At 33.4% G+C, this 13,313-nt stretch overlaps 1 protein-coding gene and 1 pseudogene across 4 annotated transcripts; one reads left to right on the forward strand and one right to left on the reverse strand.

Annotated features, from left to right (window-relative positions):
- Positions 1–1,829: 1,829 nt before the first annotated feature.
- LOC114182685 lies at positions 1,830–3,945 on the forward strand (annotated as a pseudogene).
- Positions 3,946–4,219: 274 nt separating this feature from the next.
- On the reverse strand, positions 4,220–9,073 carry LOC114182660 (probable WRKY transcription factor 2). Of its 4 annotated transcripts, none has more exons than XM_028069571.1 (6): positions 8,526–9,073; positions 7,517–7,993; positions 6,399–6,587; positions 5,298–6,172; positions 5,054–5,209; positions 4,407–4,980 (listed from the first exon to the last, which is right to left on the reverse strand). In XM_028069571.1, exons 2-6 carry the CDS (start codon positions 7,964–7,966, stop codon positions 4,407–4,409), a joined length of 2,244 nt encoding a protein of 747 aa, XP_027925372.1. In that variant the 5' UTR covers positions 7,967–7,993; positions 8,526–9,073. The 4 variants fall into 4 exon arrangements, with proteins under 4 accessions (XP_027925397.1, XP_027925372.1, XP_027925381.1 ...); XM_028069580.1 differs by having other exon boundaries at positions 7,517–8,052; positions 8,526–8,881; XM_028069587.1 differs by lacking the exon at positions 8,526–9,073 and adding an exon at positions 8,102–8,475.
- Between the last annotated feature and the right edge of the window lie 4,240 nt (positions 9,074–13,313).

Raw genomic sequence — 13,313 nt, forward strand, 5'->3', positions numbered from 1 at the left:
TATTTTCAAGCATTTCAGTTTATTAATAAATATGAATTCATACGTTCAATAATATTAATCTAAACTTTTTTCAACTTTACAACATTAGTTTTCTCCTTTTCTATGTTTTTAATATTTTGGCCTTCTCAACTCTCACACACTCTTCAATTTTTTATGCTATTTTTTTTTTCAAATTTTTCATATATTAATGAACATAACTTTTAAACATTTTAATTTATTGATAAATATAATCATATTTTAAAATTTATTATTCAATATTGTATTTCATTTTTAGATATACTTTTTTGGCTTTTCCACACTTCTTAGACTTTAAACTTCTAAACTCTCTTGGATTTGTATTCCAACAATAGTTTCATATATTCAAAAAGATTACATTAGTTTGTTAAAATAGCTAAATTATTATCAGGTTTCATGTTAGTTATACTTAATATCCTTTGAGGTTTTTTCTAGTTGATAAATATCATATTTAGATTTTGTAAGATAACCAGAACTTGTTAAAATCTGAGACTTTGAATCCTCAAATTTCTTCCAGCACCCCCATCAAATTTCTTCTTGCACCCCATCACAGGTAGTAGAGGTAGGAAAACTGTGATTTGGAAAAATATTTCTGAAATTGATTTAGTGTGTTCCGGAAAGTAAAATCTGGTTGATGGGATGCAACTTGATTCTCTCATTGACTTACTTCATTCACTTCCTAACACCATTGTCAAACTTGTGGTTGATCATTTGATTAGTAGTGTTTTAAAACTGGTTGAACTGTTTTATATTATCTTTGTGATTATCTTTTATCACATTTGATATAATAGTTATACATAGTTTAAAAGCAGTCTCCTGTATTATTTTACCAGAAATTTCAATTTACTGTGTTAGATTAACTAATTTCAAGTCAACAGAAAAGTTTGATGTTTTGCATAAGAATTTGTTTGATATGAATGAATTCCTAATAAAGCCATGGTTGATCTAAGAAAATGAAGTTTTATGAAAAACTGTGGTTAAGATGAACTGCATAACAGCAAAATAAGTTATGCAGCTCCCTTTAAAATTGTTCTTAGGTCCTTGCTTCAGTTATCTAAAGTAAACTTTGCATTTGTTAGAAAAGATAGAAAATTTGGACTCCCAACTCCTCTTTCTTACTATTGGGTTCTAACATATTATACATGTTCTCACAGATTCAATTTAAAAGTACATTAAGTTGAGGTAAAAAAAAAAAAAACTTGCATTTTATTTGAAAATGTAAAAGAAGGTAAGATTGTTGGAGCTTCTAGCCAGCTAGAAATGGATGCATGGTTTATCTGGTTTTTGGAAAGGCACAACTAATTGACCAATCTGCAAACGAACACTTGAGGTTCAGACTTTGTTTTGACCAACTTTGGAAAGATGATCTTGCATTGATTGAATGTTGTTACAAATATTGTGGGTGCATTCAGACATGATGTAAGAATTTGTTGAGGGGTGTTGGAGTTGGAAGTTTTCATAGGGAAGGGAATCGATGATGATGCACATTATATGCATGGATGGACCACAACTCTACCTCCTCAGTTAGGTTTGTGAGATTCACATTCACACTCACACTTTTCATGATTTTATCAGTTTCTGTTCTCTTGTTGCTTCTTGTTCTTGTTTTTCAATTTGTATCTAAACAGCTCATAGTTCCTGTGATTGTTTGTGTGTGTTCAAATTAGTGGCGAATTCTGAATTCTTTAATCAGAATTTTAGGATGAAGACTGGAAAATGATACTGCCAAGTTCTGCATAATTTCAAAGTTTAGGAAAAAATATACAATGACTGTGTAAGATTGGTTTACATTTTCCCATATATAAAATTGACTTATATGTACCTGACATCAATGAATTCCCCCTTTAAGTGGAAAATGTTTCAAAATTAATTCTAGTCATTGCAGAATTATCAAAATGAAATTTAGCCAAATTGTATGGTAGGAAAACTAAAATACCTTTGTTGACTTTCGATGGGTGAAATGACAAAACTTGCCTTAGAAAATGTTGTCAGTGGAAACATACGTTGTTGGCCCTCATGATTTGTAATTGAATTTTAACTAAAAACAACATAAACTAATTATATTCAAACATTTAAAACCAAAATATTCAACACTAGGAATCTCAATTACGTTTTTTAAATTTTCAGGTTAAACTATTCTATTTTTAATCTATTTTCAGGTTAAATGAGTTATCTTGCAGTGTTTCTGATACTTCTGCCAATCTCATGTGCAGCTTCTACCTTGGTTGAGAAGAAATTCAATGAATGCTTGATGACAAAACTTGATGGGAATTCTGAATCCATTGAAAAAATAATATTCACCACATCCTCCTCACTGTATACACCAGTGTTGGAATCATTGGAACAGAATCCTAGATGGTTGAATTCTTCAAGGAAGCCTCTTATCATTCTGACACATTTCCATGAATTAGAAATTCAAGCAGGCATCAGATGCAGCAGACAACTTGGGTTGCAGATTAGAGTCAGAAGTGGTGGCCATGATTATGAAGGGCCATCATACATTAGTAAGGACCCATTTGTGATGGTTGATCTCATCAACATGCGTTCCATTCAAGTTAACCTTGCTGATGAAACAGCTTGGGTTCAGGCTAGTGCATCATTGGGTGAACTTTACTACAAAATCTCAAAGGCTAGTAAAGTTCATGGTTTTCCTGCAGGAACCTGTCCAAGTGTAGGGATAGGTGGACATATCAGTGGAGGGGGACAGGGTGTCATGTTGAGAAAACATGGCCTGGCAGCAGACCATGTTGTTGATGCTTACATCATTGATGCAAATGGGAATATTCATGATAGAAAATCAATGGGAGAAGATGTTTTCTGGGCCATAAGAGGAGGTAGTGCTACCAGCTATGGAGTCATCCTTGCATGGAAGATCAGGTTGGTCAGAGTTCCACCTATTGTTACAGTGTTCAATGTTGAAAGAACATTGGAGGAATGAGCCAACAATGTTATTCACAGGTGGCAATACACAGCACATGAACAGCATGAGGATCTTTTCATCAGAGAGAGTAGTTGCTCAGAATAGTGGTGACAAATCAAAAACATTTAAAGCAACCTTCAACTCTCTCTTCCTTGGAGGAATAGAGAGGTTGATACCACTGATGAATGAGAGTTTTCAAGAACTGGGATTGCAGGGCAAAGACTGCACTGAGATGAGTTGGATTCAATCAGTTTTGTTCTTTGGTGGATTCAACAAAGATGACCCTTTAGAACTCTTGCTCAACAGAACTACCTCATATAAAAGCTCTTTCAAGGCCAAGTCTGATTTTGTAAAGGAGCCAATACCAAAAACTGGCCTAGAAGGTGCTTGGAAAATTGTTTCTGAGGAAGATACATTAGCCATGCTGTTAATGGATCCATATGGTGGTAGAATGAATGAAACTTCAGAATCTGAAACCCCATTTCCCCACAGAAAGGGAAACTTGTATAACATACAGTACTTGGTGAAGTGGGAAGTGAATAGCAAGGAAGCATCCAAGAAGCATGAAGAATGGGCTAAAATGATTTACAAATACATGACTCCTTATGTGTCAAAATCTCCTAGAGCTTCCTACTTCAACTATAAGGATCTTGATTTAGGCCAAAACAAGCATCACAACACAAGCTACTCAAAGGCTAGTGTTTGGGGCAACAAGTACTTCAAGGGTAACTTCAGAAGATTGGCACAGAATTATCAAAATGAAATTTAGCCAAATTGTATGGTAAGAAAACTAAAATACCTTTGTGGACATTCGATGGGTGAAAGTTAGATTTTGTTTGACAAAACTTGCCATAGAAAATGTTGTCAGTGGAAACATACGTTATTGGCCCTCATGATTTGTAATTGAATTTTGACTAAAAACAACATAAACTAATTATATTCAAACATTTAAAACCAAAATATTCAACAACAATAGGAATCTCAATTACGTTTTTTAAATTTTCAGGTTAAACTATTCTATTACTAACAAGATGCAAAACAAGTCATAACAATGCAGACTTTTTTCTCGCTTTAGACAAAAGAGTGATGTCAGTGAATCAAATATGGTTATAATTTGTCAAAGATACTGCAAAACATAATCAAATTATTCTATCAAGTGTCTTGGTCGATGTTGAATCTAATAAGCATAGTTTCTATCAAGAATAATTCTCAATTAAACAAAACCTCAGTGTGTCATAGCCACTGTTTCTGAATTTGACCTGGATTTGTTGAATGCAATAAATCAGCAAAATAACCAACATATACCTTTGACATGTGATGAAGAATGTCAAACATTATAATGACAGTCTAATAATGAAAAAGTTCACCTATGTATGCCCGAGCATTACACATGTATATATTATATATATGTATGTTATAAGATGTAAAATCATTGGTGTTTTCTTTGAAGAAAGAATCAGGGAATGAAATTTTACATGTGAGGTCCAAGGGGCATGCGACTCATGATTTCTTGGTACACTGATGAGCCATTTGGCAGGTTAAGGCCACCAACATGTTCAGGAATAGCCTCCACATTTGGCTCTCCCTTTGGCATCATGAAACCGTAATCGTTTGAAGGATTTTGCTGTTGTTGCTGTGCCAAGAATGGATGAACAGGCATGACAGGGAGCTTGGCTTGCATGTGGCCTAACCCTGACATTGCCAGATTTGATAGCATCGGTTGGTTCATGCCGAAGGAGAAGCCGTGGGAATGAGCTAGCTGCTGTCTTCCGGGTAGGTTAAACGAGCCTAGGGACGGCCTCTCAAGCCTTCCCATGCCATTGTGTACTTGTGATGGTTCAGGTCTATGAACATGGCTGTGAAGAACACCGGAAGCTTGGTTGGCATTGGAAGCATTAGCATTGACATGGCTGCTGGCACGAGCAGCAGGAACATCATGGTTGTGCTTTCCCTCATAAGTGGTGATCACGGATTTAAGATCGTGTGATGCTCTCTCCACATGTTTCCTTACTGTGCAGCCTGCATTTGTGCACTTGTAGTAACTCCTGCAGAAAAACAACTACATTCAGATTTTGACCCCAAAAGAAATTATGTATTGTTCTGTTGTAGAATGACCACCTTGGGTTGGGATTTCCTTTGACAACTTTTTGTCCATACTTGCGCCACCGATAACCATCATCGAGGATATCTACCTCACTGGTAGTTTGTACAACAACTCTAGGCTCACGGATGGCTCTAGTAGCTCCACTCAGGTCAGCATATGATTCCAGTTTCCTGAGAAAATAGATCATTGATTTCAATAGGTAAGACAGAGAAATATCAGTTTTTGAATGAAAAATAAAAGCTAATGGTATGTAAGTACCTTCTCTTAGACTCTGATTCATCTCCTTCCCCATCATAACCTAATGATACACTACCATGAGTGCCTTGATCATCTTCATCTTCTTCGTTAGAAAAAGTAGACGAGGCATCAACTGCCTCTCCTGAATCATTGAGAGTACCACCATTTTGCGTCTGCAAATTGGTGGACTGGTTGCAGTACTCGGGGCCAATAGACGCTGATGATGTTGTTTCAAGGTTTTCATGCTTCCAGTTAGCAGCTCCAACTATGTTTCCCTTTTGCACATTACCCCAGCCGATGTCGCCGTCACCACCATTGTGTAGTTCAACATGTTCAGGGTTGTCAACTTGCATGTCAGTGTGAGGGTTAACCGAACCTATACCTGATCGGCGACTTGGAGGAGGTTTTGGATGGTTGTGTGTTCCCTTGTAGATGATCTCAGTTATGTGGCCTTCATGGGATCGTTCTACTTTCTTCTTAACTTGACAGTTTGGATGTGTGCACTTGTAGTAACTTCGAGGGTACTCGCTGCCTTTCACTTGTTTTTGGCCATATTTTCTCCAGTTATATCCATCATCAGATGGTGCACCCCCAACGCCACCAGTCACTGAATCTCCATTGCCTCTCTGATCTCCTTCTTCATCTCCATGCTCTTCAACTGGGGTAGAATGTTCAATGCCACCACCAACAGCATCAAAAGCCCTTTGATCAGCTCGAAACATTTTAATATCCTTTTCAGGAGGCGATTCGGCAAAGTCTGCCTGAAGATGAAGACCATTTTTGTTCTCAGTTTGAACTTTGACAGCATCGACACTTTGAGAATGAAAAGAATTTTCTGACTGAGCTGAAACCTCAATACCAGGATGGGATTGTTGAGGAAGTGTAGTTGGATTTATCTGCAAAACAGAGGACAGACTAAATGACCAAAAAGGAGAAACAGATATAAATATCATTGCCAAGACATACTATCAAGTGTCAACTCACTACATACAACTCCATACTATATCTAATTTGAATCTAAATATCAATAATTGCATAAAAATGTGTGCTAATGACATGGGAATTTTGTCAGAAAATAGTATATAAATGTTGGTAATAAAAAAGTTATTAGAATGTGCTTACTTTTCTTCCAGCACCATGATAGAAAGAGGAGCCTGAGTCTGTTGCAGGCTTGAAAGCAAAGGATGATGTATAGATATCATCAAAGCCATTATTTTTACATTTTTCTGGAGCATCAGATGATAATTCTGAGTGCCGCATGTTGCCATTTGACATAAACAGAAACTTTCCAGTTGTTGGAGATGGCTGTGCCTGAAATTACATAAATTCATAGCTCAATAGGAAGCAGAACAACGTCAACAGAACCAGGTATCAATTTCCTACAACAGCAGATAACCACTATTGATCCATCTGGCATAAAGTAAAAGGAAAAGTGACAACTCAAGAACCTAAAATCTAAATTTGACACCATTTGTGTAGAAAGAACATAAAAAAAGTGCCTCATTTCACAGCATGCAGGGCAGTAAGAACCAAAGCAATTTATAATTTCCATGTTAGAAAATGTGAGTAACACTATAAAATGAAAATCAAATCGAATAATAAGCACAGTCACATACCATTACCAAGACAACAGGGTCCTACCCATCATTTTTTTCAAAGTTGGAAGTACCAACATATATTTAGATATAACTCTATGTCTGAATGCACCAACTACTGCACAAAAAGTATATTGAAAAACGAAAAAGTCACAATGGGACATGATTTTTTTTAAGCTGTTCCAGAGTATACTTCAAAATTATGATGTCAGAAAAGATATAACATATTAAACAAACAGCATGCCCCTAATGAAATTTGAGGAGTTTAAGAAAGGACAGAAAAGAAACAAAAGGAAGAAAATGAAAACATGAAAATTCCAGGAAGTGAAACAGAAAGGGTCATCCAAAGGAAAACTTGAGATCACATAACAAAACCATTGTACAAGTTGAAGAAATGACATAGTATGAATCCTCAGGTTGTCCAAACTAAGACAAAAGTACTACATGGAGGAATTAAATACACAGTCATGCAAACTGTTGTCTATCCTACAAGACACAGACATCAGAAGAAATAACAGTGTGTGCTTTGTAGTGTAGCGTAGCATGCTAACAGCCAAATCTAGGATCTATCCTATATTCTTGAGGTTTGAAAGAATAAAAAACAAACTTGATAAACAAAAAACAGCACAAAAAAACAGAGCTCACCAGTGAATTTGCAAGGAACACTGGAGAATCTAAAAGTGTAGTAGGACTGAGACCTGGTGGGATGGTCAAGTAAGGAGACTGAATGTCAGAATTGAGTGAAAGATCAGTAGATCTAATGCCTTCAGTGTTCAACCTAGGAGCATTAAATCCAGCTCTAGCAGCCATTCTTTCCACAAGACCACCTCTGGAGTTAGGCTTTTGCTCAGTCTGAAAACTCAATTGGGCTACAGAATCTCCATCTTGTGCTGCATCCTGCATGTTTCCCTTTCCTGTTTCACTAGGCTCATGTGGTCCTGAAAAGAATTCCCCAGTTCTACCACTCCCAGAATGCTCTGAGATTGATCTTGTTACATTTTCTTCCTCCAACATTCTAGAGAAAAATGTTCTTGGACTTGGGCTAGCAAGACCCCAATCGCCAGAAAGGGCAACATTATCATCAATCCCAGCCATTCAGACCTCACCCCAGGAACACCTCACCTGAAAACAGAAAATTTTCTGAAAATAAGGCAAAAACATAGAAACCCCACCTTCAGCTCCTGCAACGAAAAATGACAAGAAAAAAAGCAAATGATTTTGTTTACAGACATATATGCAATTTGCTTAATTGGCTGACAAAATAAAGGACAACCCTGCCAACATGAATCACCAAGGACAACGCTTTCAACAATAAAAATTTCAAAAATCCATGCCCCCCACTTTTCTCATTCACCATTTGACAAAGTCTCGGAGTTATAGATTAAAAAAAGATCCTATTTTTCTTTCTTCTTCCGCTCCTCCCAACAAGAAAAAAAAAACACAAATGGGACAAAAAGGAACCCAATCCGAACAGACAAAACACGACCCAATTCATCAAACGCAACGAACAACAACATTGTTTCAGAATCGTTTAAATCATCAAACAAACGAGGTAAAAACACACAAAAAATAGAGAAAATAAAAAATTAAAAAGCAGAGAGGGAGAGAGAGGGAGAGAAAGAGACAAAAGAGAGAGAATGATGAATGAGTTTACCTAGAAAACAATGAATTATTGAGATTCCTGAAAGAGAACAACCCCGACCACTATAATCACCGCGACAGCAACAACATCAACGGTTGGAACCAGAGAAACGGATCCGATAAACCCGAACCCGACCCAACCAGTTATATGGGTTTTTGTTGGTTCTCTTTTTTTTTTTTTTCCTTTTCTCGGTTAATGGAATTTGATCCCACTATGTTTTCTCACCATGCTGATGTTGTTGGTATCAGTTGTTTGTTGTCTCTGTCTCTCTCTCTCTGGCTGTGTTGTGTTGTGCTTTGTTGTGTGTTTAGAAATAATTGTCCCAAAATATAGAAATGATTGTGCTGTTGAAGAAAGAGGAAAAAGAGGAAGAAGAGAAGGAGAATAGTTACAAAAAGATCCAATTTTTTTGATTGCATAAATGAAAAAATAAATAATTTTGAAAAGGTAAAATTAATTATGGCATTGTTGTTAATTTGGAAAATGAAAAAATGATTAGCACTGTTGTTAAAGCAAAAGGGTATAAGGACTTTGTGGGGAAGGTGGAAGAGAAAAAGAGAGATGATTGAGAAATGGTGGTGGACCTCAAAAATCAAAGGAATCTTTGACACACAAACATATCCTATCTTTAATTCTCTTTTCAGACACTTATTCATTCCCTTTCAATTCTTTCTTTTTCATTTTTATTTTTAATCAATAATAATAACACACCCAAATTCTTGTTTTTGTTTTCTTTTAGGACCTATGTTGCAACCATGGAGGATGTTAACACATTTTTTAATATATATTCTCTTCCATAAATTAAGATTAATTATAGATTACTACATTTCATTACTTTCATGTCTTATTTAATGTTTTTCTTTTCTGATTTTATACCTCTTAAGAAACTTCCATCGGTTATTATACAAACATGTTAAATATTATATATATTTATAATATATATATATATATATATATATATATATATATATGTATATATATATATATATATATATATTCAAAAAGTGTGTTATTGTCTCTTTATAATAATTGAAAAAAAATTGTAACCGTTTTTTTAGTTACAAATAATCCATGAAATATTTTTTTAATTTTATGACAAATATCTTTTATTATATCATCATAGATATTATTTTGTTGATTGAGAATTTGTAAGTATACTCATGTAAAATCTATATGACCATTTAATTATAAATAATTACGTATGACTGGGATCAAAAAGTGTGTTTAATTATATTTTAGGGTTTTGGAAAATTTTAGTTAGTATTTATTTTTATCTATGTTAATTTATTGTATAAAATGTGCCTCTCATTTTTGTGGGATAATAAATATATTTGTATCCCTACTAATTACCTACTGATGTGATATTTTAATTTAGTAGATTTACATTATTAATGAAATTATTACAAATTAGGTATTAAGAAAAAAACAAACACACAAATATATAATATATAATATGTATTTATAATTCTCTTTCAATTTCACAAAGATTTAAAATGGTGCGGTAGTACCAGATGTACCTTACTTCTTTGTATACACTTTTACAATTAATTTTTAAGAAAAAAAAATAATCACAATAACGACAAAACTCATGAGACAATTAATGAGAAGTTTATTAGAATCTATGTAAGCACTTTTGTAATTTATGATAGAGGACAATCTTCTAAACATATATAAGAAGAACTTAAGGAAAACATTTACAATTTAAAGTATTTATGACAAAGTCGAAGATCAAAACATGTCTCCTTGAAGCTTATGTGTCATGAGTGAGGAAACTTAAAGAACATGAATATCATTGACACATTTGAAAAATAGTTTTTAGAAGAATTAATTTATGTTTCTATATTTTTGGACTTTGGGTTTTCTTCTAGATATTAGTTTATATTTTTATGTTTGGGGGCTTTTTGCTTTCTTTTAAAGTTTCTAAATTTTCTTAAACTTATATGCCTATATATACAAAGGTACCAAAAAGTAATGTAGACACTTTTAGTCATATATTAAATTTTATTTCCTTAAAGTGAGGATTCTCTCTGTTCTTGGCTTATGTCTCAGGTTCTTATCAAAGATTAACATCTTTGTGACGAATCTTCATTTAACTTATCAATCTGCTAGATTGTAGCGCCCTCCATCCTTGTCTTCTCTGATTTATTTTTGTCGTCTGGAAGATTCAAATTCAGAAACGATCACACTTTTTCTTGGATATAATCGTATCAATTTATTTTCACGAAAAGAAAATACCCACAATAACTAAAGGTTGATTCGACACGTAAAATAAGGTTTGTTTGAGTCTGTGCATGCACTTTCACAATCAATTTATAGGAAAAGAAAATAATCACAATAACAGTGAGGCTAATAAGACACTTAAAGAGAGTTTCTTGGAATCTGAAGAAAACAAAAATAAATTTATCATTCAATGCATTAATCTGTGTTGTGTTAGGTCCAATATCGATTAGACAAATGTTCTATATTTGATATCAACAATTATGAGAGTGACAGTAATGACAATAAACACATGTTTTTTAGCATATTCATTATACACTTATGCTCATGCATTGTATTTGTTGGAGTTATAAGGTTGAGCTTAAGTAATGTTGAAAGGGAAAGTGAGAGAGGTTATGCATTCAACTACCCTACTAACTATTATCCACAAGACCACTATTTACAACCTCCGCAACATCATTGAAGCCAAATATGGTTAACATATTGATCTTCCAATCATCAAACAACTTCCCGTCAAAGATCGGTAAGGCCCCCTATATAATACTCCCAGTTCCAGCCATGTCCACTGTGGCTTCCTCTCAAATCATTGCCCTCACTAAGCTTCTTCTAATGTTCTTGATGATTCAAGAAACTCACTCTTTGAAGAATCGCTCACACCATTCTATTTTCTGAACAATGTTTCAAAGAACACAATAAATTGTTTTTTCTCACTCACAAGTTCTTGACTAACCTAACTCTCGATACCATATTAAAAACAAGGTTTATACACACAAAAAGTATAAAAAATTATACTTTGTAACTCTTATTATTAGAATGTGGGAGAGGTTGCGTGTTCAACTTCTCCACTAACATAATATTTACCAATTGGGCTAGATGAAAGCATAGGGGGATTATTAACCACAAACGACCGTATGAGTTAGACTTAAAGTTTACTTCTTAACATGGTATATCAAAGTCATGAGTTTAAGCCTATCCTAACGAAATTTATTGTTTGTTGAACCTATCTTTTCACTCGTTATCGGATTACCCATCAATGTTTAGCCTTACGCTCAAGATGTATATGCCTTGGCATGAGGACTGTGTTGGAGATTCCATATCGACTAGAGATAAGACGAGTTTACAATATATAAGTGGGTGTAAATATCACCTTACAAGCTGATTTTATTATGTTTTGTTATACTTAAATTCCATTTCTTAACACTAATTGTCACACTAATGAGAGGACGAGCTCACAAAGTTAAGAGAAGATAAAGGAAATCCTAGAAAAGGTTACAGGGATGATGATTTTTATAAAATGAAATTTGATTAACTTTAAATCTATTTATGGTTGATCTTTTTATGAATAAAATATTAAAGTTTCATTATTAAAACCATTATTAGTGTTAAGTTATCTTCTAGATCCTTAAAATTTAGATGTATTTAAATCTTTATTAAACATGTTTTTATAAAAAATAAGTCAAAAGAAACTAAATGCAATATTAAAAAAAATAATGTCAAAATAGCAACTTGTTTTCTTTCAATACCAAATAATAGTGAAAATATTATAGTTAGATAACTTTTAAAATAAAGTTACAAACAAAAATAAATTAAGAGAGTTTCATATTAATTAGGATAGAAGACTAGTATTTACATTCTTATTATTATTTATGTTATTCATTGAGGTATTTCTTATTAATATTGATTCAAGTTTGGTTTAGTTACAAATTCATTTATTTTTACAATAAATATTTAAAAAACCCATATTGTAAATATTTTTGAAAAGCATGTGAAATAAATAATTTAATTAAAAATATTTCACCACAAATAAATCCTATTAAATTTAAAATTTAAAATGGGGACCATTGGTAGTGTTTATTTTGACTCAATTTTAGGGATTGGGTTGGTAGTTCCAATTTTTGTCACTTTGACTGCCACAATAATTGCTGGCCTTGTAGTCAATAATTTTGAGAAATGAGAAACCATGTGAATGGAGTTAATTAACACTCATGTTGCATTATTAATTTAACTAATTACTAATTACCCTATTATTAGTGCTGCTTAATTTTAAATTACAAAGTTTTTTTTATTTTTTTATGTAACAGTTAAAATAGGGTGAAATGTCACTTGTTCTCTGCTAATTTTGCTTAAGTAAGAATGACATGATGTGGTACCAACGAGATATTATGTACAAGTTCTTTCGGTAATTCTTTTATAAACATGTAACAATTATTAACAACTAATATGTATTTAATTATCCAAAACATTAGAAATGTAACTTTTTTTTATAGATGTCAAAATAAGTTTCAACCCATGAGTTAACTTGGCTCACCACGGGTTCGAGTCGGGTTGGGTTGAGAAAACTTCAAATTTTTTAAAAGTTGGTTGAACTCAACCCGGCTCACTTAACCCACGGGTTAAACGGGTTCGAGTCGGGTTGAAGATGGGTTGACCCACTTAACCACCAACATTTTTTGACAATTTTTTTAAATTTTTTTTTAAATTTTTTAATAATTATTTATTACTTCTATTATATATGTTCACAATTTCATATTTTTAAATGCTATAATGTTGCTCAATAGTATTTGAATAGTTTGAATGTTTAAT

Source organism: Vigna unguiculata, chromosome 1 (assembly GCF_004118075.2).
Source record: "Vigna unguiculata cultivar IT97K-499-35 chromosome 1, ASM411807v1, whole genome shotgun sequence".
Lineage (NCBI taxonomy): Eukaryota > Viridiplantae > Streptophyta > Magnoliopsida > Fabales > Fabaceae > Vigna > Vigna unguiculata.